The 26569-nt window shown below is 34.6% G+C and overlaps 10 protein-coding genes across 10 annotated transcripts; 6 read left to right on the forward strand and 4 right to left on the reverse strand.

The window, feature by feature from the left end:
- Positions 1-228: 228 nt before the first annotated feature.
- Positions 229-2844, forward strand: DFA_09267 (uncharacterized protein; the record flags this gene model as incomplete). The annotated part of the gene is made up of 3 exons (XM_004354569.1): positions 229-692; positions 761-1477; positions 1542-2844. The coding sequence occupies 3 exons, from the start codon at positions 229-231 to the stop codon at positions 2842-2844; spliced, it is 2484 nt and encodes an 827-aa protein (XP_004354621.1).
- A 214-nt stretch (positions 2845-3058) lies between these two features.
- On the forward strand, positions 3059-3462 carry DFA_09268 (uncharacterized protein; the record flags this gene model as incomplete). The annotated part of the gene is made up of 2 exons (XM_004354570.1): positions 3059-3248; positions 3320-3462. The coding sequence occupies 2 exons, from the start codon at positions 3059-3061 to the stop codon at positions 3460-3462; spliced, it is 333 nt and encodes a 110-aa protein (XP_004354622.1).
- Positions 3463-3544: 82 nt separating this feature from the next.
- Positions 3545-3790, forward strand: DFA_09269 (uncharacterized protein; the record flags this gene model as incomplete). Its single annotated transcript, XM_004354571.1, has 1 exon — positions 3545-3790. One exon carries the CDS (start codon positions 3545-3547, stop codon positions 3788-3790), a length of 246 nt encoding a protein of 81 aa, XP_004354623.1.
- Positions 3791-4189: 399 nt separating this feature from the next.
- Positions 4190-6001, reverse strand: DFA_09270 (uncharacterized protein; the record flags this gene model as incomplete). The annotated part of the gene is made up of 3 exons (XM_004354572.1): positions 4190-4310; positions 4891-5947; positions 5989-6001. 3 exons carry the CDS (start codon positions 5999-6001, stop codon positions 4190-4192), a joined length of 1191 nt encoding a protein of 396 aa, XP_004354624.1.
- Positions 6002-6540: 539 nt separating this feature from the next.
- Positions 6541-9236, reverse strand: DFA_09271 (uncharacterized protein; the record flags this gene model as incomplete). Its single annotated transcript, XM_004354573.1, has 8 exons — positions 6541-6848; positions 6939-7110; positions 7164-7241; positions 7543-7583; positions 7734-8343; positions 8412-8647; positions 8730-8925; positions 8991-9236. 8 exons carry the CDS (start codon positions 9234-9236, stop codon positions 6541-6543), a joined length of 1887 nt encoding a protein of 628 aa, XP_004354625.1.
- A 511-nt stretch (positions 9237-9747) lies between these two features.
- DFA_09272 (putative glutathione S-transferase) lies at positions 9748-10660 on the forward strand (the record flags this gene model as incomplete). The annotated part of the gene is made up of 3 exons (XM_004354574.1): positions 9748-9927; positions 10005-10170; positions 10257-10660. The coding sequence occupies 3 exons, from the start codon at positions 9748-9750 to the stop codon at positions 10658-10660; spliced, it is 750 nt and encodes a 249-aa protein (XP_004354626.1).
- Positions 10661-10709: 49 nt separating this feature from the next.
- DFA_09273 (uncharacterized protein) lies at positions 10710-11657 on the reverse strand (the record flags this gene model as incomplete). Its single annotated transcript, XM_004354575.1, has 1 exon — positions 10710-11657. One exon carries the CDS (start codon positions 11655-11657, stop codon positions 10710-10712), a length of 948 nt encoding a protein of 315 aa, XP_004354627.1.
- Positions 11658-11981: 324 nt separating this feature from the next.
- DFA_09274 (uncharacterized protein) lies at positions 11982-14903 on the forward strand (the record flags this gene model as incomplete). The annotated part of the gene is made up of 1 exon (XM_004354576.1): positions 11982-14903. One exon carries the CDS (start codon positions 11982-11984, stop codon positions 14901-14903), a length of 2922 nt encoding a protein of 973 aa, XP_004354628.1.
- A 1216-nt stretch (positions 14904-16119) lies between these two features.
- Positions 16120-21555, forward strand: DFA_09275 (myotubularin-related protein; the record flags this gene model as incomplete). The annotated part of the gene is made up of 7 exons (XM_004354577.1): positions 16120-16879; positions 16978-17715; positions 18531-18664; positions 18753-19454; positions 20361-20588; positions 20677-21039; positions 21127-21555. The coding sequence occupies 7 exons, from the start codon at positions 16120-16122 to the stop codon at positions 21553-21555; spliced, it is 3354 nt and encodes a 1117-aa protein (XP_004354629.1).
- Positions 21556-21698: 143 nt separating this feature from the next.
- On the reverse strand, positions 21699-26490 carry comG (aldehyde dehydrogenase; the record flags this gene model as incomplete). The annotated part of the gene is made up of 6 exons (XM_004354578.1): positions 21699-21782; positions 21986-22589; positions 22674-23398; positions 23816-24514; positions 24605-24921; positions 26427-26490. 6 exons carry the CDS (start codon positions 26488-26490, stop codon positions 21699-21701), a joined length of 2493 nt encoding a protein of 830 aa, XP_004354630.1.
- Between the last annotated feature and the right edge of the window lie 79 nt (positions 26491-26569).

Here is a 26569-nt window from a genome sequence, read left to right on the forward strand (position 1 = left end):
AAGAAAAATCTCAAGAAAAAGAAAAATGATTCGCTTGGTTGGCGCACCCATTCATTATGTTTGTTGTATAGTGATGATGAAGGACAAGACAACAAACATATAGAAGAGTAATAACAACATATAGTCAGATAGGGTTAGAGAGAGAGAGAGATAGGACTACTCTACTTCTACTCGGTCTACGTCAATTATTATTCAAATAACCAAAAAGAATAATGGTGGGTGGCAAGAATGATCATAGATACTAAAGTAGAAATAGAAGCATTGACAAGGATTATTACAACGATTCAACAAGAACAAGAACAAAACGGCAACGTCGACGCATCTTTGGAACAAACCAATGCTTTAAAACAAAGAGTTGAAGATGTATTCAAAGTAGTCCATCAACAACATCAACAACACCAACAAGACACTAAAAACAAGAACAACAAGAGAATTAGGGCTAATGAGCAAGATACCTCTGCTCCCCCTCGTATAGCAAAGATTGTTTATACAGATTTCAAATCATTTATTAAACCACCAGTTGCTGCAAAAATTGTTTATACACAAGAAGAAGGATTAGATCATCCATACGAAGACCCTGATTCTGATTATGAAGATGACAAGTCAATCAGTTATAAACCCTTTCGATCGGTTGCCAATGCATTAATTGCAGCCAATTGTAAAGTTGCAAAAGCTATTTTGGTCGTCATAGAGTATGTTGAATTGATTAATAGATAAATTCTAGATTCACTAACCTAGGTTCCCATTATTATTATAATAGAGATGGAGGATATTATCTACCCGATGAAAATTCAGAGGATGAGTCTCTTGACGAAGATGATTTTGATTGTTGGACTATAACCAGTCACAACACTAAATACTGTCTACTAAGAGTACGTGATTGGAAGACTGATACACTACTCATGGATGGTCGATACCGAATTAAAAGTCATGAATTGATACCAAACAAGAAAGAGTTGGATTATTATGTTGAAGGTCTCAGTAAGAAAAAAATTTTCAAATTAATGGCCAACAACCAAGACAATAGTTACGAAAGATACTATCGAAAACCTGCTCTTGTCATTTTAGAGAAATCCAATGTTGAAAAGCAAAAGGAAGAAGAGGAGGAAGAAGAAGAAGAGGAAGAAGTACAACCACCACAAACATTGTTAACACCAGAACAAGCTTATCAAGCATTGGTGGTTAGACTACATAATATTTTGGCAATACCAAACAATGATCTCTTGGAAAGAGATAACCAACTTTTGAATGAAATTTCAAAATACTTGTCTGGTGTTGATAATGTATTATTATATGCAGTTGAAGATATATTATTCAATTTACTACCAAGATATCAAGTTATCTCTACCAATGCTTTCTCTCCAATCATCCCAAAACTATTTGTAAATTTATTTGAAACCCCAAAAACAAGATTAAAAGATTCACAATCTTTAATTGCTAAAATCATTGAAATATATCCTTTAGATGTTATTTTATTGTATGTAAACAAAAAAAAAGAAAGAAAGAAAGAAATGATTTAATATTATTTTAATTTTTTATAGAATACCAAGTAAAGCATTTATAAATGAAGAAAATATTAGTAAATCATGTTTATCAATACATATATTATTTGATAAGATTAGGCAATTTAGACATGCATTTGGAGGATGGTTAAAAGTGGATCAAGAATTAAAATTACAAACATTGATTACACAATTCTTTTACCAACTATTACCATCGTTTTGTCCGTGTGATGACGAAAGCTATCTATGCAGTCACTACCAAACGTTGGGATCGATTTTATCCTTTCTCCGACAATTTATATTTTCAAATCCAGACATGTTTGTTCCAAGCGTGTTGGAATCGGTCAAAGAATCGCTGGCCAATGGTTTAGAGACCCGAAACAAGATTAGAATCCAGCTGTTAGCCAGCTTGTACAGGTTGTGGGAGAGTGGTGATCAATTCATCGAGAAACCACTTCAAATACTTTTGGATCGATATTGGAAGAGATCAGATTCACGAACTGTTGCCGATAATGCAATGACTCTGTTTCGAGAGAGTATTCCATTGGCACTGATACAGTACTATCGAGGTAATGGTCAGTTTGGTAAATTATTGTCATTGAATGACTTGGCTCTCAAGGTGTACCATCTTTTCGAATGTATATTACGTACTATTACAGCACCACCAGAGGCAGTGTTTGTATTGTCCAAGGCAAGCCAGGAAAAGGTCGATCACATCCTACAGACTTGCATCAACATGTTTTCATTTTGTCGACAACAAGGTATACCGGAATTGTCAAATGCGCTGGTACGTGCATTTCTAGCCTGCAAGTGGCTATCCAACCATCTCGTCTATTCGGTGCCCTCCATCTATGTCGATTTTTTTCACAAGTTGCGTACAGAGTTTTTTAACCCAAACCAACAACAACAACCTCTATCATCGCTGCCACTCGACGCACAACACTATGCTATGAACTTTATATACAAATTATCAGATATGTTGTCTCCGACTTTTATGTTTCCCGATGCCAAATTAGAGTGTTCGGAATGCGAGGGCAAACGACCAAACTGTCTGCGATGGCAATCGGCTGACGACTTTATTGCCTTTCTCCGGTCGGATGAACTCACATTTGAGCTCAAAGCCAACCAAAAGATACGATCCCATTACACACAATATGCAAGCAAGTTTGGACTCGACATTCAAATCATCGCACCCACTGGCAGATCGACAGTCTTCACCAACAAATTCACAAAAACCACCCCAATCATTGTAAATCAAAAAGAAATTACTCAAGTCATAGAACAATTCAAACAATTCCTTTCACCAGAATTACATTCACAATTAATTCTTTTTTCTTACTAATACAAAAAACAAAAAAAAAAAGAGAATAATAAAAAGTCTCTAAACACTACTATTTATTTATTTACATGGAACCAACCCCAAAAAAAAAGAAAAGAAAAATTATCGAAATCTAAATGTGGTTGGATTAATCTAAATTTTAATACTATTCATCTTTTTCAAATGACTAATATCCATTTATTTATTTATCTTAAATATTTAATTAATTAAAAAAGAAATGGTTGGCAAACAAAAAAAAAATATTCCACCAATCACAAAAGAGTTGCAAGAAATCCATTGGGATAACAAAGAAATAGTTAAAGCACTCACAAATCTTCCTTTAAAAGATTTATACAAAATGTTTCCAAAAGTAGATCCAGCGGTGATTAAAAGTAAAAAAACTAATTCTGATTTAGCTTCAGCAAGAGGTATGTATTTTTATTTATCACAGAGGTATTTTGGTATTGTTTATTTATTTATGTAAACTATTTTATAAAAGAACTATTTACAAAGAAGAGAAAGAGCCCATCGAAATCCGATGAAAAAGAATGTTCTAGCGATGATGACGATGACAGTGATGATGGTGATGGTAATACATACGATGATACATATAATCAATTCCTAAGTTCCCGTATTTCATAATAAAGTGATCCTTTGTTGCAGAAAAGTGGCTGGTACCTCAATGTATATAAGATTTGAAGCATCACTAAGAGGAGAAATTATAATGAAGTTTACCAATGTTCAAGACCCCGCATTCTTTAGAAATCTAGGTTTTGACAAGACGTACCCTGAGATGCAGTGGTTTTCAAAAAAACAAGACGATATCATTATTCCTTTCATATTTCCAGAAGGAGTATCAAGAGATTTATCAAAAGTAAAAAAATTAGAGGATAGCACCTTTCATTTATGGATGTTTGAAAGAGTTGATTGCCCAGAATTATGTAAAACAATGAAACTTCCTGGTCAATAAAAAAAATATAAATGAATAAATGTAAAAGTAAATTAAATATTTTATTAATTATTAATTATTAATGGTCTCATGGTTGGTGGAGAAGATAAATTATTAAAAATAATATTTTTATCTAGACGATTTGAAATGATGGGAAGCGGACCATTTTGATTAAAGATAACTGATAGATAATAATTATTGTTGATTGAGAGTTTAGGGTGAATACAAAAACCACCATACATGGAATGATTCTCGACAATAAGTGTTGTATTGGAATCGATTCTTCGAATGGAAAATACAAAATGGTAAATGCTGCCACAATCAATACCAATGGTTTCGATATTGGATTGACTGATAATGTCGCCCAAATAAATTGATTGTGAATGGAATGGTTCATTCTTGATCATTGCATCCAAATGTTTAATGTTGTTGGGTATGTTGGAATCTGGAAACAAAGACGATACGACCAAAAGCTCCTTTGAAACGGGAATAGACAGTGTGGAAAGAGACGGGCAAGACGGGATAGGTCCAGTCATGAGTCCTTGGTAAGAGAGTCGTTCAAGTGTTGGTGGTAGAGGTTGAGGTAGGTCGCATGCACCGTCGACATGCAGAACTTTGAGGTGGCTGGGGAGACTAGTCTGAGGTGTTACACGAGACACGTGTAACGATGTGATAGTGTCTGGTAACAATCCCTTTGTAATATCGTGGTTGTATCCAATTAATTTTAATTTCTCAACGCTGTTGGGAATGACATGGTCACGCAGCGCATCGTTTCGATTGCTAAACGAGATGCGGAGGGTTTGCACGCGTGGAGGTATGTAACCGGGTGGAATGTAGTGTGCTGCTGTATCGAGCTTGAAATGCTTGACACTTGATGGAATGGATCCTACCAACAGACGGTCGCGGTCGTGTTCAAGTGACAGCGAGAGAATGAGGTCGTGTACAGTCGGTGGAATAAATCCAATTGGAATAGGGTCAAACGAAAACAAGAGCAGTTCCTTGAACGACGTGGTGATGGGAAGCCGGATATTTCTGGCTTGTACGCAACCATACCCTCCAAGAGGAGATGTAGTGAACAAAGTCGGACCAAATGGTTGAGGTCAAGTACTGAATCTTCAAACACTTCCTCTTCACCTTCATTGCCACTGAAATCCAATTGCAAGTGTGTCAGTGATGGTGGGAGGGTATGGCCAGCATCTGGTAAAGGCTGGTCAGTCGTAATGAGCAATGTGGTCAATGTGGGTGGAAAGACTAGGTCGTCGTCAAACTCGAGGTTGACACTCGACAGATCGAGTGTGTTTAGAAAGGAGAGGTTGTCTAGATGAAGAGTTGACAAACGGATAGTCTTTTGGTACGACGAAGGAGGAAACTCGCCGTCAAAGTCAAAGTTGAATATCTGACTATGCAACTTGTACAACATGAATGCACGGAGTGACTGTGGCAACGAATCATGCTCCACATTGATACCGGTCGTTATCTCTAGTTGGTTGAGTGAGTTTGGTAAGATTCCAGGCTCAATTGATCCACATCCTTGTAAACTAAGTTCCTCTAGTTGTGGTGGCAAGTCACCTGCATTCAATCTACTCGCGTCACCATGACTGACATTTTCAACATAGAGTCGTTTTGTTGAAGGTGGTACGAATCGTTTCAAATGTCCTTCTCCTCCACAATCTCCTGCTTCAAATAATACATATTTAACATATTTACTATTATTATTATTATTATTATTAACATTTATTGTATCTACTATATTATTATTGTTATTATTATTCTTATTTGTAGTTGCTATTGTAATAGTTGTTGTGTTGGGAGAGGAGGAGGAGGAGGATGATGGAGGATGGTTACAACCAAGTCCATAGATATGGTCATGGTCTATTAATAGTTGGTTTCTTTTAGATCTTGCTATGATTTCTTTGAATGTATGTAGTGGTGTTTGGTCTAGTGCTGTCAGAGGATGAACGATACCATGTCCCTTGGTCAACGTCAAATAGTGTATATATTTAAACTTGATATTGTCATTGTGTCGCAATTCGAAATAAAACCTCTTGCACGTCAGTAATAGACATACGATATCCAAGTTGTCTGTCAGCTGTTCAACGATATTCAATAATATCAAATTGGACAGTCTCTCTGTTATGTAACATTTTTGTCTACTACTATTATTATTATTCATTCTACCTATACTATACTATAGTTTTATCTATCTTATTTATATTAACCATTGGTATCCATTTTCTTCTTTCTTTTTGAAAGTAGTATTACTTGCAGATATGAAGAAGATGAACTTCACAACTTGAAAGTGTAGATCTGCTTTCAAAAAAAAAAAAAAACAAAAAATGAATTTATTTTTATTTCCAAAAAGTATAATGTATAATAATTATTATTTATTTAATTAACTCTGTGAAAAAGGTTTGTGAATATATTTTCCTTTATAATAGGGGATGTTTCTTGTTTAATCTTGGTAATATATTTGAATGTTTGATGAACCATACTTTGATCAACTTCATTGCGCAATTGGGTGTCCAAAGTGTCTTGAGACAAAAAATTGGTAAAGTTTCTAGTATACTCTGTACACTTTGTAAGAATGAATTCTATAATACCTGTGTACTTTATGGTATGGGTCAAACCACCCAGAAACTCTACCGCGACTGTATCGTTGCGTCATTTTCAAAAGAAATTATTGCCAGTCACAGCCATGAAGTTACTGTATTGTAAAGGCAGCAAGGATATGGATGGAATCAATTATTTAAAGGATCTACTCGAAAATACAGTCATCTCAAAGGCCAGACAACAATCGCATTTTGGTTTACAAGGATTGTCGGTTGTTGTTCTTTACATCTTCCAATTGTCATTCCACTAACTCTATCTATAACCTTGCTGATACGTTCAACGGTGTCTGATGCATTTGATTTGAAATATTTAGAAACCAATTGTAAATAAAGGTTCAAATCTTCCTCTTCTTCTTGATGGTAATTGAATAAATGATGAGACTTCTCCAATAAAACCAATACATTTTCATGAATAATTGAACATCCAAAATCTAAACTACAAACATGATCATGAAAATCCATTCTATCATCTATAGAGATAAGATATTGAGAAAAGAAAGGAAGAAGTGGTAAATATTAATTTAGATCTAATTCAAAGGGATATAGATAATATAACATACCGTCTTTTGGTGCCAATTTGAAAAGAAAATCCAATGAATCAATGATAGTTGTCAGCTGCTCAGTTGGTAATTTCAATTTGAACAGATCAGTGAATCTAACGATGATATCTTTACAGTTTGAAAATAAACTTTGGTCATCATCATCATCTTGTACTGTTTGTACTGATGATCTCTAAACTATAAGTAGCAAGCATACTTTTGTTAATTCAAATGATCTTATATTACTTTACAAAGATGTATTAACCATAGAATCAATTGATCTATATTACTTGTACAACTTTCATATTGTTCTATCCATTCTTTCTTTAAAATTAAAAATATTTGATTTGAGGAACACTTGAGGGTTTTCTTTTGATAGATAGATATGGAGATTGATTATTCTAACCCTTCAACAGAGTTTTATCAAGCTGTTGCTTCATTGGCTGTCATTGAAAGGTTTACAAAGGATCAGACAATACAAGAGGAATCAAGCAGTTGCGATTTGTTTTGTAAAGACTATAAAGATTAAAGGGGCCACTTAATTTTTTTAATATGTTTTCAAATAATAATATAAAGATATTATAATACATTTATTTACTTTATTTACATTGATTTATTTATTTACTTGTTCTTTTTCTTCTTGTTTTATAAGAGGAAAAGTATTATCTAATTTTTTAAAAATAAGGTCTCCTTGTTTACTATCTACAATATTTTGGATTATTTGATTGATCAGATTTAGTGTATTTTGTTTGTCCTTGCTATGTTTAGGTGAAATAGTAAAGCATTCTATAGAAAGGACAAGAGAAGTTTCCATACACTTTTCAAGAATCAATTCTATCAAATCTGTGTCCCAAATACAACCTTGCATTAATTCAGTCAATGAGAGTAGTTCTTCAACTTGACTCTTATGGACAATTTCTTTTGATAATCTCTTTGTAATACAGTCACGAAAGAGATTTTGGGTGGTTTGACCCATACCATACTTTAAAATTGATAGTTCAAGTACTTTTAATTTTAAAGATTTATCAATTTCTAGTTTTGGCAAGTATACCGACTCTAGGTATGGACACATCTCCTTGCAAATGGGTAGAGCATACAAAAGATCGAAAAAAGTAGAATCCTTTTCATCTGCTATAAACCTCATGACCACTGGAAGATGTAAATAGCCCTGATGACTATAGTCTTTGACCGTCTCCACAAATGCCCATGCAATGGTTGATTTGTTCGACTTTTCAATGTCTTTGCTTTCAAGTAAACCTTTTAAATGATTGATTCCATCCATATCCTTGCCTCCTTTATGTATGTACATATAACCCCAACATGACACTGCTTCATTTAAACTTTCATTGTCATAATCGTAGGAATTGACATTTTCAGCAAATTCCCAAACAAAAGATTTAATAATTTCTAAAAGTCTTTCTTTTTTCTAGTGTGTATAAATTATAATATTCTCTCTGTTGGAACAAATGGAATTCCATTTGCTCTTTTTAAAACCTTGTTGATCCTTTGGTTTTGAGTGTCAATGTCTACATCATGATCATGATCAAGATGAGATTTGAAACATTTAGCAACCAAAGTATAATAAATACACGTACCATCATCATCGTAAACCCATTCAAGGTAATTGAATAAATAATGTGATTTCTCCAATAAAACCAATACATTTTCACATAGAATGGGACATCCAAAATCTAAACTACAAATATTATTATGAAATGCCAATTCATCATCTAAATGATAATAAATACATTAATATTAATATTAAATCATCCATCCATTTTTGAAAATGTAAATGAAATAAATATTACATACTTTGATCTATTAATAGTTGAAAAAGACAGTCCAATGAATCAATGATAGTTATTAGTTGGTCATGTGGTAATTTCAATTCAAGTAGATTGGTTACTCCAATGATTATATCCTTATGGTTTAAAAATGGACTTTCATTGTCTTGTACTGTTTGTACTGATAATTTATCATAGAGCAAATTGATTGCTTGATCTCTAAACTATAAAATATACAAAAAGGAAGAGTTAAAGATGTATTAACATTAATTACCATAATGATACATACAGTTGTTATATTACTTTTACAAAGATGTATTAACCACATAATCAATTGATCTATATTACTTGTACAACTTTCATATTGTTCTATCCATTCATCTTTTAAATCTTGATAGTTGTTGCAGATATCCGGATCCAACCAATCACATTTTGTTCCTTTATTCTTATTCTTTTTAGTTGTAAACCTTTCAATGACGGCCAATGAAGCAACAGCTTGATAAAACTCTGTTGAAGGGTTACAATCGATCTCCATATCTATCTATCTATCTATCTATCTCTAGATTACTGTATTATTATTTTTATATAATTTTAAACATGTTTTGTCCAACCAAAGATGCTTTTCTAAAAGAAGTGGTTAACCATTAAAAGGCAACAAGTATTTTTATTTGCCCAAACAACTCTATTTATTTATTTTTTTATTATTAAAAAACCATCAAGCGAACTTCATTCATTCATTCATTCATGTGAGCATGCACAGATAATTAAATAACATACAAAGAAAACTGATAGAAAACTCATAGGTTAACATTGAATATCATCATTACGAACATGATACCAATGATATAAAAAGAATGAGCTTCGCGAACACCCCTCGTCATGACGGTTCAAATTTGGGAAGTTCACAATGTTTTGAGAATAAAAACAGTAGGAGAACCGTCGACCGATCAGCGTTGATTTGATTCATTTTACATAAACATAGATTAATCATAGATTAATTATCATTTATTTATATATCTATAATCTATTTATACATACCTTAAGATATGACAGAAACAACAACTGCAGTTAAACCATTACAATTCTATGGAACCTCTTCACCCAATGTATGGAAGGTACAGTTATTGTTAAAAGAGTTGAATGTACCATTCGTATATCACCACTTGGACATTCGCAATGGTGATCAATACAGTGCTGAATTTATTAAAGTTAATCCAAATGGAAAGGTAACAATAACAAACAAACAAATAGTGACATCAGGACTGATTCTAACTAATTGTTTCTATTCTGTTCTATTGTTTAGTTACCAGCAATCATAGACCCAAATATTGAAGGTGAACCAGTACGTGTATTTGAAAGTGGTAATATTTTATTATACTTGGCTGACAAGTACAAACGTTTCATTCCACAAGATATTAAAGGTCGTACTGAAGTATTGAATTGGATATTCTGGCAAATGGCAAACCTTGGTAAATACATATTTAAATATTCATCCATTATTCACATTATTGTTTATTAACTGTTCAGTTCTTCTTCTTTTTATTGTATATTGTAGGACCATCAATGGGTAATTTATACCATTTCTTAGTTTATGCACCTGAAAAGGTACCATATGGAATCAATAGATATTTCAATGAAGTGAGACGTTTACTTCATGTTTTGGATAAACATTTAGACGGTAAAAATTACATATACAACGAACAATATACTATTGCAGACATGGCCATCTATCCATGGACCAAGATTATTAGCTTCCTTCCCGATGTGAACCCTGTTGAAGAGTTCCCCAATGTTTCACGATTCAACAAAACCATTGGTGAGCTTCCATCAGTCACAGAGTTTAACCAAGAACTAGTCCAATTCCAATCACGGAACCCATACAAACCACCAACCGACGATGAAAGAAAATGGATGTTTAATCGTGATGGTCGTAGTTTATCTCCAAACAACAGTCAATAAATTAATATAGTTATTATTATTTAATTAATATTGATTTATGATTATTTGATTAATAATATTTATTATCTTCATCTTCTTCTTCATCTATCCAATACCATTGATTTAGTAGGAATGAATAATCATAGAGAAGAGCAGTTTGGATTTCATCAAACCAGTTGATATGTCGACCCCATTCTCTTGACATCATACTGTACTGATATAATATTCTAAATGCTAGTTTGGATATATTATTGTCTGTCTTATAGTCCTCTGATAGCTTCACTGACACATCGTCTCTTTTAACGAGGAATGAATCGAATATTCTAAACCTAATACCTTTGTCGAGTAGGGTGTTTTTGAATATTGGTAATACCAACTCGCCTGTTTTAGGATCAATTACTTTCTTGTTGACTGTACCAGCTGCAATATGAAAGTTGACATAGATATACATTCTAAGTGCATCTCTCATAATATCTCTTAATCCAAACGATCCTTTAAAATCAACTAAACTATCTAGTATTTGGAGTCTGACGCCACGACCAATCATTGCCAAGATATTAGTCATTTTGTTTCGGTACCATAACAATTTAATGATACTCGACTCGACTGCAAACTGTGTGTAGTTTTGTTGTTTCCATTCATCACCTTCCCAATACGACATGTATTGTGTAGCGTTACCGGGGTGGAGAGGTGAAGGTGCACTGTTTCTAGACCGAACGTATGATCGATCCCATTTATTTAGTTGGTCCTCGTTGTGACAGTCTTTGTCGTCGTACACCATCGTCACCATATACAACTCCTTCTTTGTGTATTTCTTGCGTTCAGACATCTCGACCAACTCGATTGTCTCCATCAACGATTTAATAAAGGTGGTTATCTTTGCCCTATAAGTGTCCAAGAACTCTTGATACGCTTTGCTTTGTGCAACTTCCCTCTTCTCGGCCATTACCACACTCTTTAGATGATCACATTCCACCAATGTCTTCCACGGTATACAACTATTATTATGACATGTCATCTTTATCTTTTAATTCTCTATCACATTGTTGTGAACAACATGATGCTTGTTAAAGTATCAAGTAGGTTGCTTGATGACCCATTCATACTTCTTCCTTGACTTAATTATATTTTTATTTTAATTTTTGAAGACCCAAACTTTTTAAATATCTTTAAAATTTCTAACTTGGTTTTGAAAGAAAGATTTATAAACTTACTTGACAACACGAATGTCATACACAATATGTAATAGTAGTTGTAAATGATTGTACAACTAAGATAGATAGATAGAATAGATAGATATTTATGTTTAGACATTTATGTTTATATATATATAATATAAAAGATGACAACTACTGCTGCTACTACTTCAAGAGACCAAGCGTTTAGGTCAATCTTGAGAAACAAGTTGTTGGTCAATGTGATATGGAGATATGTGAGCGACCACAACACAGAGCTTATCATACGACACAAGTACAGTAATATGGGTACTATCAGTAAGAGTGGGACTGATACAGCACAACATGAACCTATTGCAAGACACTATAAAGACTGGACCGATGTTTCAAAGATCGTTCATCACAAACATTTTGGTTTACTAAAAGATAAATTATTACAATATTATCCAATAGTAATATCAAGAAATAAGAAGAATGATAATAATAATAAGAAAGAAAAGAAAGAAAAGAAAGAAAAGAAAGAAAAGAAAGAAAAGAAAGAAAAGAATCATCATCATCAAGATCAACATAAGATGAAAAAGACAAAAAAAGAAAAAGAAAGAGATAAAGAGATGAATGAATTGAATCAATTGGCTGCTGCAAGATTGAACGTGGACAATGAATTGATTACAAGAGTTTATAAGAATAGTGGATTTACAAATCAATTGTTGGTGAATAGACATCGTGCAGCTGAAGATGTATGTTTGCAAGTGACCGACTTGTCATTGTTTATGGCATTTTATCGTCGGTATACACATTTATTCGTGTCGTTGAAATTGGTTAGGTATGCATGTCAAGCGGGTAATTTGGAGATTGTCAAAGTACTATTACAACAAGTGTATCCTGTGAAACTGTCGGTGATGGGTGGTTTTGCAGGTGCTGCCTTGGGTGGACATTTGCACATACTCGAGTATCTCGCAAACGAATATCAAAATGGAGCGTTGGCAATTGAACTATTGGATAATAGCGGAGGAGGAGGTAGTTGCAACGATAACCTTTGGGAGACGATAGTCAACAGTCTCAAACACAACCACAGTGGTGTCATTCGATGGTTGATTGACCGTTTCGGTGTATCGATCATGACCGAGCTCAACGACATGGTCAACGGCGACGTCATTGTCACGTGTGACATGGACTTGATCAGACGCACGACACCCACTACATTTGACAATGCCTTTATGCCCGACTATCTCAACAAGATTGGGCAGGTCGATAGTATAGACACGCGTCTATCCATTATCGAGATGTTGGTCGGTCACTACAACCAAAAGAATCAGTCGTCTCCCGGAAACAAACAACCAGGTACACCTAAAAAGACAATTGATATGGATGAGGTGCGGACTAAAGTGTCTGAACGTCACTCTGGACTGCGTGACACCCATCCCAACCTATTCAACTCGTTGGTGGTGAATCAACTCATTCTCGCGTTGATCAGGGAGCACCGTGGAGTACCGGGTGTCGCAATGCTCGAAGATTTCATGGATGAAGAGATGCGTGTGTCACATATCAACCCAAATGCAGAGTTTATGAACGAGCTAGGATGGTGGTGTTTGGTCGTCGAATATTGCATGGATATCGGGAAGAGTATGGGTGGTAAGGTCAAGTACCTCTATTTTATCTTGCAACGTGCCAATCTCGAGCAAGTCAAATATCTCTATGAAAGTGAGGAAATTGAACTTGACGCAGTACTACCAACACTACTCAAACGTACCGACGATCACGTACCATCCATTCTCGACTATATATTCCAATTTGATCCGTTGATCATTGAACTCAACGAAGAGTCCAATCTCCCCATTTCATCAGTATCAACTCTAAAATACTTGGTAGAGTATATATACCAACGTCCAGTCATTGATACCAATGAAAATGACGAACCTGAACTTCACGTCAACTTGGATTATTTCGAATACAATATTGAACAATTTAAATATATTGAACGATATTTTATTCCTTGGGAATCTTCTTCTTCTCCATCTCCATCCTCCTCATACAACAAAAATCAAATTCATATTGATATTGAATTGGAAAACAAATTAATGAATTTATTACAAAAATATATATTTATGGCTGATTTGAAGAGTATCCAAGATCTTCAAATTAGACGATCTCAATCGATTAAAATGTTGGTTGATGGTAATCACCCAAAGTTTGATGACTCTAGATCCATCCTAATGGAAAAGGCAATCAAACATTTTGATAGGGAGATTTTCGAGTATTTGTTTGGACCGCTTGACACTACTTTCTTTGTCGATACAGACTACAAGACATTCTCTCATTCTCTTGCCAAATATGCGCCAATAGAGGTATTTGCATTTGCTCTATTCAACAACCCATCCTATCAATTGACATCAGAGTATCTTGTAGAACTTGCCACCCTGTCACACTCTTTTAGTAATTATTCTGTCTATTCATTCTTATGTAGACATGTACTATTTAAATCTTTATCAAATAATAATAATAACAATAATAATAATAATAATAATAAGGCAAGTGGTGTTGAAATACCACACTTTATTTATGAAATCAAAACTAATGATATTTATAGTGACCCTAAAATGATTGATTTCCTTCAACTCTACCTCATCCAAACCCAACATACATTTAAATCAACATCATTGATTGAATCAATCAATATTATTAAATCATTACCTTCTTCATCAACTTTATTATCATTACCAATCATAAAAATCAACAAAGACAAAAAAGAAAAAGAAAAAGAAAAATCAACTACAACAACAACAAGTCCCTCATTAATGGAATCAGAAATGAGTTTATTAAAATATTTAATTATGGAAACAAATGTAATGACAGTAGTATACTTTTTATCATTATTCAACCAGTCTGATTTGGAATCATTAAACCTTTCACAATCCATTGAATTGACTGAAAAAGATATTGCCAAACTATTAAACTCTGCGTCATATGATATGTTAGTCTATCTCTACCACGAGCTTGGATACCGATTCAAATCATCTACTTCTCATCACCCTAAATACACCCAAACTAGTTTATGGGTATACGACCATTTAATAAATACTAAATATTAACCTATTCTTTTAAATTAAAATAAAATAAATCAAACCATCATTAATAGTATATCTAAAAATGTGTATTGGATCATATGTTTTATATATATATATATTTACCAATAGAATCATTCCTTATTGATAAAATAAAGAGAGAGATTGTACACTGATCCCACTGGATACTTGATAGATTCTGGATGGGGGTAATGTATTGATCGAGAATATATAGAGTATCCAGTGGGATCAAGAACCAAGTGGAAATGACATGCTTGGGGGAAGAACGATTTCAATTTGATCGGGATATCTTCAACACAGTTGATAAATACGATTGTGGATACAAACTTGTTGAGGTCGATGAATGAAGCATCTTATATCGTGAATTGATCTTGCAACCAATGAATGTGGTGGTCAAAAGGTTTTGTCAGTAGTGATAACATGAAAGCATGTAATCGAGAGTCTAGATAAAAGTATGGCAACAAAGGATTCAAAAGATGTTTAGAAGTCTCGTAGCACTGCAACTAATCGGTGGATCTGTAAAGATGAGCTCGACCAGTTGATTAAGAGTCTACCCATTTCCATTCTATGCACTAGCGCCACAGAATATTTTAAATCCAGTTATAATACTCGGCCAAGATTCTTGAGTTTCTGATGATACTGTATATAGATGAGTGAATGATTAGTACTTGTGAATATATATTAGGTTAAAAGTACTTGATTTCTTGTATCTCCTTTTTCTGATCGCAAGTAGATAGATATCCTTCCTGCTTCCAACGGGAAATAAGGTAGTTTTGAACCTAATGTTGACATTCGTATATATATTATATATATATATACATATCATACAAACACATGTGTAGGTAGCAGGTGCAGTAACTTGCGAAAGTGTCACATAAAGAGAGAGAGTGAGCAATATTCATTGAAAAAAAATGTTTTGGGTAAAAGTTTAAAATCAAAGAGGTGGGAACCCAAACCAAGGGGTTTGTCTTTGGTAGTGGTTGAGTCGACACACACAAACACACAATCTCGTTGATTAATATTATTGTATTTATCTCTTATATCTATCTGTACATGTTTAATCGCATCAATAATAATAATAATAGTAACAACAATAACAGTATTCTAAAAGTAGTTGATTAGATTAGATTATTAGATAACATAGATTCAATTTAAAAAGTCATCATTTGTGTGTCACCAAAAAGAGAGACAAAGAGATAAAGAGAGAGAGATAAAGTAAAGAATGACTAGTCGGTTACCTCATCCTCCACCTATACAACTTCAAACTTCAAACTCGCTGTCTAACCTCTTACCCAGTTCACCAAGAGGTGGTGGTGCAAGCAGCAGCGGTAGTAGTAACAATGGTAGTTCACAATCGCCATCAGGCTACAATACAATATCTTCATCTTCATCGTCACCTTATAATGTGAATGTAATCAATACTAGTCCTAGAGGAGGAGGAAATAATAATAGTAGCATTAACAATAACAATAGTACTAAACCAGTATTGGCTGCTTCCAACACTTCAACCTCATCGACAACTTCCAACATGTCACTCAATACATCGATAAACAATGCAACTACCAATTCAGCTGAGGAAAAGTTGGACAAACTAAAGGATATCACTACAAAGACAATCGACCAGATCATCCTAAAGATATCAGAGATGAAACGAGAAAAGAACTTTCTTCAATCGTTTAAAGATATTATGAAGATATCAGAGAATCTAGTAGAGATTGAAAGAATTCTTGAACCAATTAATCAAACTCCATTTGGTAGTAGTAATGGCAATGGTGTTGGTAATACTAGTAATAGTGGTAGTGCTAGTATAGCTTCATCTCCATCTTCATCTTCTACATCTCTTGCAACTACAAATAATATTAATAATAATAATAATAATAATAATAGTAATGAACCAAATGGTAGTGGAGGTGCAGATACTGCAGCTGAATTAATTAAACTTGTACATTCTAAATCAAATCTAACTAAACGTGGATCAAGAGGTATGAATTTAAATACAATTAAATATTAAACGATTATTGAATATTTATTTATTTATTGATTTATTAATATTTCATTTCGATTGATTGTTTAGTTCAAGAAAGATCAACAAATAGTATTGATTCATTACATGGTATTCTTCAACAATCACTTGATCATATTAAAGGAAAGGTATTGGTTATGAAGAAACAATTGGTGTTTGAGACGTCGGTACAAGTAGCCATCAAGTATGGAGAGATTATTAGAAATATTAGAAACCAATTGAATTCATTTAGAACATTATCCTTGCCAGAGAATGTAGTACTTTGTGATGGTGAAAAGATTTATCTCAAATCAGAGTGTAGATATCATATCTATGATTCTTCATCTTCTTCAACTACTTCCTCATCATCTTCATCATCATCTGGAAATAATAGTCGTGAAAATAGTCTTGGTCATTCTCCACAATCAACAACTACATCTACCTCTACATCGACAATGAAAAAGTCAACAAATGGTGTTAGTGGTAATAATAATTCAAAAGATGGAGCAAATGATTTAAATGAACAGCAACAACAAGAGGAATATATCAATGGAACTATTTATATTACGAATTATCAAGCCATTTTTATTGGGTTGTTCCAGAATCAATGCTTTAGAAAATCATTTAGTATGCATTCCATTGCTAAAATGTCAAAGAGTGGAAAGAAAAAGGGAGTTGGAGAGTCATCGTATCGTCTCAATTTCCTGTTAAAGGATGCGCGATCATTGTCATTTTCATTTGACAAGCGTGCGACGACACTCAAGGATGTGAGAGGGTGTATCGAGAATGTGTTGGAGCCAAGTCTTGGCGCAACGAGTTTGTTTTGCTTTACGCATCGCAACGAGTTTACACAGCCCGAGAATGTCAACATGGGCTGGAACATCTATAGTGCGCGTGACGAGTATGCGCGTATGGGTGTTCCGTCGCCAGACTGGAAGTTTACACACGCCAACAGCAACTACTTTTTGTGCGACTCTTATCCCACCATGTTGGTGATTCCAGTCACCGTGACAGACGAGCAAATCAAGTCAATTGCCAACTTTAGATCAAAGGGTAGAATACCCGCACTATCGTATCGCCATTGGAGCAACAAGGCCAACATCACACGTTGCAGCCAGCCTCGTGTGGGTATCGGCGCGAACCGCTCCAAGGACGACGAGTTTTTGGTCAATGCGATTCGTTTGTCGGGCACGCCGGCGTCGACGGGCACGGAAAAGTCGCTGTACATTATTGACGCGCGTCCATACGCCAATGCCGTCGGCAACAAGGCCAAGGGTGCGGGCTGGGAGAATATTGCCAACTACCCACACTGCTCGATCGAGTTTATGGACATTGCCAACATCCACGTGATGCGTACTAGTTTGCTCAAGATGCGTGATGCAGTCACGACAAGCGCGCAAAAGGAGGATGGCTACTGGAAGGAGATTGACAGCGCCGGCTGGCTGCAGCACATCAAGCTGGTGTTGGTCGGCGCCGTGCGTGTAGCGCGTCTGGTGCACTTTCAAAACGCCAACGTGCTGATCCACTGTTCCGACGGGTGGGACCGTACCAGTCAGCTGTCGTGTCTGGCGCAGATCATGCTCGACCCCTTTTTCCGCACGATTCGCGGGTTCCAAGTGTTGGTCGAAAAGGAGTGGCTCAGCTTTGGCCACAAGTTTGCGCAGCGGTGCGGACAGGTCAACGGCAAGGAGGAAGACGAGCGCGCACCCATCTTTATCCAGTTCCTCGAAGCTGTCTACCAGATACTCGTGCAGTTCCCCTCCAAGTTTGAGTTTAACGCACATTTCCTGCACACTCTCTATCTGCACACGTATAGTGGCAAGTATGGCAACTTCCTCTACAACAACGAAAAGGAACGTATCCAGACACACAGCTATGGCAAGACTATCAGTTTGTGGCTCGAGATTGACCAGAATCTGGCCGATCACATCAATCCACTCTACGCGATTGCTGTTGCCAATGGTAATGACTTTGGTCTCTCTGCATCAACTGCATCAGCTGCATCCTCCTCTGCCAACAACAACAATGACAAGGAAGTGTTGATTCCAGACTGCTCGCTGAAACGATTCAGAATTTGGAGACAAGTCTATGCCAATCAAATCTCGGATCTCGACTATTACGAGCCCGATGAAAAGTTGATTCGTTGTGCTTTTGAGCGCCAGATTGACGACCGCGCATCAGCCATCAAACTCCAAAGACCACTTGTCCCCTACCGCAGCCATACTGCCTCTATTTCCATGCGTCGTCCTTCCAACATTTCTCAACAAAACCTCCCCATCTTTTCTTCGCAACAAAATGGATCACTCAACAAGAAACCACTCGAGGATTTGGATAATAATCTAATCATTGATAATGTAAAAGACGATAAAAAGAAAATACCTCTTCCATCTACACCATCTCTAAGTAGTTTAATTAACAAGGATAAAGAAACTTCTCCAACCAAACAACAACAACAACAACAGCAATCACCAGATATATCACAACCACAATCACAATCATCGTCGTCGTCATCTGCCACAAACTCACCTTCAAAATCATCGCCATCAAAACCTATAGTTAATAATGGATTTAATAGCCTAAGTAGAGGTTTCTTTAAGAAAAAGAAATAACGAGTATTAAAGACTACATATGTCCCAACAAAAAGACCAAATTTATTTATTTATTTACAACATCATACTTGTCCTAGGAAAAATAAAATAAAATATTAAAGTTGTATTTTAGAAAATTATTTGTCTTTTTATTTTATACCTACCTTTTGATATATCCAAGATAATATTGAAATCCACGAGATTGGATCAGCTAAAATATATAAAATAATCATATTGTATATTACCATACTTTAACTGATCCAATCTCGTGATAATATGTATTCAGTGTACTATCATTGATTCATTCCTACAGTATTAGCTCTGTCTGTCCTTGAGGACATGAAAAATAGTTCTCGGTGTATCGATCACAGGTGGATTGAGCATAGTGATACTGACCCACTTTCAATTGACGTGTTGTCACAACGTGAACCGCCTGTTAAAGATGAGTTCTTTAATATGGTTTCTGAGTTGTCCAATGATAGAATGTGATCATAAACCAAGGATCGAAATCGAGTGTTGTTTGAAAATGATAACATGTTTCCAACAATTGATTGATGTTGATTATAAAGAAGATAAATCTATTGGTGTTGAAATCATTGAGCGCTCTTACCAAGCTATTTTTAATGTAGTCATAAATCCAAAGTTTATACTCCTCATCCGCTGCTCTTGTTTGTAATCGATATTATCTGTTTCTGTTCTATCTGCATAATCCGAAGTTGATGGTTGCTACAAAAAAAAATGAATGAAAAATCGTGCACTGCTTCACTTGGAGTGCAGAGGAGGTTTATTTTGAATAATTAATTATTATCTATATTAATATTAATATAGATCAATATTGATTGCGAACAATAATTATTATTATTATTATAATAGGTCAATAGATTAAATAAGGAAATGGGTAAAAAGAAAACAAACAAATTGGTTGTAACGATGGACCAACAAGAGGAAGATCAAAATACTACTACAACAGCAACATCATCGACCACCAAAGTTGATCAAGTCAATAACGATAACAATGGTGGTGGTGACAGCGATGGCAACGACGACGACAAGGTAGAGAGCAAGGGTAAAATGATTCAAAGACACAAGGCTGAACAAAAAGTATGTCAACTCTGATGTTATTAATACTTGCATTTCATCATCTTGATCATCGATTTATTAATCATCATTATTAATTGTTGGTTGTTAGGAATTACAAAAAAAGATACAACAACTCAATAGAGAAGGAGGAAAGAAGGATAAGAAAGCAAAAGATGAACTTGCTAAAAAGATAACGACACTGGAAGAAGAATTGAATAACAAACAAGCACAAGAACTTAAAGCATATGAGAAAAAGGAAAAAGAAAGCGAGATTGATCTCAATCAATTGATCCTCAATCAACAAACTAAAGGACCTTCAAAAGCATACTTGAAAAAGGCAAAGAGACAAGCCGATGAAGAGGAACGTATGAGACAATTGGAAGAAGAAAAGAAGAAATATGTATCAAAGAGTATAACAGAGTTTGAAGACTTTGCAAAGAAACTTAGACCACTTTCAAAATCTATTAAACATGTAAGTAATCAAAAAAACAACAAGAGATCATGTGAAACAAAAAAAGAAGAATACTAACTATTCTTTTGATTGTTGTTATTCTTTTAGATTAAATCAGATGGAGATTGTTTATATAATTCACTTTCAAATCAATTATTGATTAATGGTAAAATAACTGAATTTGATTCATATACCTATTCAAGAAAATTAAGACAAATGGCAGCTGATTATATTACAGCCAACGCAGAGGAATTTAAACCATTTATCATGGGAGAAGAGGATTTCTCAGATTCAGAGGACCCAGTCACCGAATATTGTCAATTGTCAGTACTCAAAACTGGTGAATGGGGTGGACATATTGAACTTAGGGCTCTTTCCAGTGCTCTTAAAGCACGTATTGTCATTTATCATGCCTATGCTCCAGATGTAATCATTGGTGAAGAGTTTTCTGAAGACTCTTCTTTTTATCTATCCTATCATATGCATGCTTTTACACTTGGTGCTCATTATAATAGTGTAATTCCATCGACCATTTAAATATTAAATTAATAAATAATAAATAATATTTGGATGAAAACTATATAAACAAAAAATAAGATTGTACAAAACAATAACAAAAGGTTCTCTTTTTATATATTAAATATGTTGGATGTGATTTGGATAATAATAAATGTTTTTGTTTACCATCCAGAACCCATTAATTTTCCAACAACATTTGTTGCAAGTTCAGAATATGGTGGATATTTAATTGATACGTCTAACCACTGTGAAAAAGGGATAGAAAAGAAGTAAAGGGAAAATATTGAAAAAAAATGTTTGTTTTTTTGTGATTAGAGATTTGATTTGAATGAGAATAGAAAGAAATAGAAATAGAAACAGAAATATATAAATAATAATTATTATATATATATATATTAAAGATCCTTTGATAGTTTTTTTAGAAATAATTTGTTTGTTTAAAATTTACCTTTTTAGTAGTACCCTTTACAAGAGCACGACGATGTACAAAGGTATCAAAAGTACCCTTTCCATGATATGAACCAAGACCACTGTCACCAACACCACCAAATGGAAGAGAATTGTTGGCAAAATGTAAAAGAACTTCATTGTACATGACAGAACCAGATTGAGTATTTTCCAAGATCTTGTCTTGTACGGCACTGTCTGTAGAGAACAAGTAGAGGGTGAGTGGGTGTGGACGTGCTTGGATAAACGAGATGACTTCGTCAATGTTTTCATAGGTGATGATGGGAAGGACTGGACCGAAAATCTCTTCAGTCATGATGGGTGACTCGAGATCTGGCTCGACAATAAAGGTTGGTGCAACATAACGTTGTTCAACATCGGCTTCACCACCAATAACAACCTTGCCACAAGAGAATAATTTTTGTAAACGTTCAGTATGTTGTTTAGAGACAACACGAGCAAATGAAGGTGACTCTTTAATATTCTCTCCATAAAAGTCTTTTAATACAACCTTGAATTCTTCAATCAAATCATCTACAACTGATTTATGAACTAATAAATAATCCAAACCAATACATGTTTGTCCTGCATTCCAACATTTTCCCCTAAATCATATAATTATTAAATAAATAAAATATTAATATATATGTATCTATCTATTATTATCTTTTCCATCTATTTTAGTTTACCAGACAATTTTAGTAGCAGCCAATTTAAGGTTTGCTTCCTTATCAACGATACATGGATTCTTACCACCCAATTCCAAGGTGACAGGGGTGAGGAATTTAGCGGCAGCTTGGTAGACGATACGACCGACATTGACAGAACCGGTAAAGAAGATATGGTCCCATTTGACTTCGATCAAGTCGGTGATGTATTGAGCACCACCTTCCCAGTCAAAGGTGAATGCTTCCTTGTCCATGTACTGGGTCAATAGTCTGTGGAGAAGCTCACCAGTGCTGGCAGAGTGACGAGAAAGCTTGACATGAGCACAGTTACCGGCAGCAATGGCACCAATCAAGGGAACCAATGCCAAGTTGACTGGATAGTTCCATGGTGAGATGATGAGAACGACACCCAATGGATCCTTGACAATGTGTGAGGTGGCTGGTTTCATACCAACTGGAGTGTACACCTTTTCAGGCTTGACCCATCCTTCTAGCTTGCTAATCGTCTCTTCAATCTCTGCAACGATCAATACAACCTCTGACTGTGTGATTTCAAACACGTGCTTTCCTAAATCTTTGTGCACCGATTTGATAATATCATCCTTGTTCTCTGTGATCATCTTTTTCATTGCTTTGAGTTGAGAGTAACGCCATTCCAAAGGTCTAGTCTTTTGTGCAAGAAATACTGTTCTCAAACTTTGAGTCATTCTAACTATATTTTGATTAACCATGATTAAAACTTTTATCTATATATATATCAACTGATAGATTAAATAATAATAATAATATGTGAGATATTTATAAAATTATATAAAGATAATAATAAATATATTATTGATACTTTTGTTCAACAAACAAACAAACAAATAATAAATTATACTATCAAAAAATTAAATTAAAAAGGAAAAGGTGAACCAACCTTACCCCCAAATTTAATTACGTGTGTGTTTGTGCACTCTCTCTGGGAAAAGAGAAAAAGAATAAAATTTAATTAAAAATTTCGGGAATGCTGTCGGCTCTCTTCACACTCGATTTTTATTTTAATTACAAGACATCATCATCATTATCCTTTTAAAGAAATAATTTAATTTATTTGTCTGTTTGTTTGTTTTACAAAATATATATGTTTTATTTGATTTTCTTTATTTCTTTTCATAACCAACAAATGAACCATCAATAAGTTCAACAGTAAATGGACTGGTAGTTTGGACAAGACCTGATGATTGGAACTCAGCTTCAGTTTCAATTTCCATGCCTGCAGAGTAGATTGCCTTGATGTCAGAGACTGGCTTGTCGAGTTTGGCGGCAATACCTTCGATGACACCGACTCTGGTGACGGTGGTTGGTGTAAATTGTTTGACAATGTATGGATTGGACTTGAAGAGGAATTGGTAGGAGACCTCCTTGTTGGGGGATGGCACTTCATACTCGGAGAGGATACCCATGTCCTTGAGCATCTTGATGCCTGCTTGATCGTTTTCGGCCAACATACGACTCTTGGTAATCTCGACCAACGACTTTGCACCGCTGAGGATGGTTCTCGAGCCAGTCGATGTCTCTGAGTTCCACTTGGAGATGGTCTTTTTGATCACGTCACCATTCTCCAAGTTGAATTCGTATACCTTGTAGACCAAGTCAATTGGCTTGAGCGAGAGGGTCTCTACCGGCTTGCCACCAGATCCTCCACTGACCGACTGATTGGTGATAAATGCACTTGTGCATTCATACTCTGTCACGCTCATCTTCATATCCTTCTTATTAATCTTTAATTGTGTTCTCAAAATAACATTTGGAATTGGTTCATTCTTTAAACAAAAGTAATTAAGTACTGGTGATAAATCATCAACAAATCTTGTTGCAGACTATAATAAAAAAAAAAAGAAAAGAAAAGAATAGGTTAGATTAATGTGAATCATTTCATTCATTCCATCCATATTTGATTATCATCTTACAAATTCACCAATATGGACTTGTTGTTGACCAGCACCAGCATTATCAGAATAGGCTACGTTGTGACTAAAGGACATGACGCTTGCCCACATTGGTGCGGGGGTGATGACTTCAGCAAACTTCTTGCTGTGTTTGTCATTGTTGTTGCCACCTCTGCCGTATCTGCCACCATATGGGTTGGCGTTGGGATCTTCAACCTCTATTGGGAGATCGAGGGCTTTGAAGGCCTGGATGATCGTGTCTTTGGTGTTTTCAATGTTTGGTATCGAATAGTTTTCACTCTTGACATCAACATCGAGTGGTAAGTAAAGTGATAATTCTATATTAATCATTGTTTATATATTTGAGAACTGAGAATGGTAAAGATATTATATTATATACAAGTTGTTTTTGAAAAAATTAGATAGAGATAGATTATATGTACAAAAATACAAATATAGTAAATTAAAGATTAAAAGATTGGTTTAAAGAAGAAAGGAGAGAGAGGTAGACGACGATGATGTCTTTCTGTATTGTTTTTAGCTTATGATTAGTTTCTAAAAGCTATGACGGCAGAGCCTTGAGGTAAATTGAAAAAAAATCAGAATTGAAAATATCTTTTGACCTAAAAATATCCATTAAAGAAGAAATATTTCAAAATAGGTAGTTTTTAATTTATTTGTCGAAATAGTAATAATATAATAATAATATTCTCTCTCTGAGTTAGTTTAGATTAATAGTTTAGAATCTTTTTTTTTAATACTTTAGGTTTTTGAGGATAAAGAATGATGATACTATACTCAATAATAGCCCAAATTTAGAAGTCCCCCGAAGGGTGGTCGGGGAAACCACGGCACAAAAGAATGAAACCCGTTGATTGATCAATAGTTTATGAATAGTTAGATTTTTAATGAAGGGGAAAGATAGCGCTAGATTCGGGATGAATCAATCCTCATTTGCCTTGAGATCAAACAAAATAAAATGTTAAGCCCTTAGAAAGATAAAAAATCATTTCATACATATAATAGATAGATATAGATATAGATAGTAAAGTAAGAGAATTATTTTGTTTTTAATTTTATTTTTTCAGAGACAGACTATTGCAACAAGACACTTAATCTCGACGTAAATGTATTCTCCGATGGCGAGAGATTTGTTGAAGGGACATGACTAGCTTCCCATCTGGGACCCAGACATCTTATTTTACATACATCACTATAGCTCATAGACCAGACTACCTATGGTACCATCAAAGGATGGGATGAGGGGGTGCGTCTATAAATCAACTATCCAATTAAATTGATTTAAATCAAATATTTCACACACAAATTACACACTATAATACCCCCACTCCAATGCAAATCTAACAACCCAAACCCATCCTCTTGTTTTATTATTATCATCATATCTTGTTTTACCATTAGACAAATATATATTATATTTATTATTATTACTATTTGCTGTATGTATCTTATATTATAATATGTGGGTTTGGTTGAGGGATGATGAAAGAATTCTTTTAATTCGAACAGACAGATTCGATTTATTTTAAATGATAAAAAAAGAAAAAATTAATATTAATTTGCAGCAAGGTTATAGAAGGTGTGTGAACCTGCTGTCCATTCATACAGATATCTATCACGCACACCTCATATACACATACATACATCATACAAATACATATATTTAAATTATTATTATAAGATTTAAGGAATTAGAGTTGATTGAATTACTATTCCCTCTCCTCTCCTCTCTTCTCATTACACATAATCCCTCACCTACTAGCAAGTGCCAACAACAATCATTCATCACATCTATTTTATTTAACCTTACCAACCTACCTACCTACACATTCATCTCTATCATACAAAGTGTAGTCTTTGCATTGTAAATAATATCTTTTATTCATTCTTTCTTTTTCTCTTTCCTCATATAGTACTCTTCTCCTTTTATATATATATATATATCTCTCTCTTTTTTTTTGAATA

The sequence above is a fragment of the Cavenderia fasciculata genome, assembly GCF_000203815.1.
Source record: "Cavenderia fasciculata unplaced genomic scaffold Scf_EU5ZYIE01DZOHE-5, whole genome shotgun sequence".
NCBI lineage: Eukaryota > Evosea > Eumycetozoa > Acytosteliales > Cavenderiaceae > Cavenderia > Cavenderia fasciculata.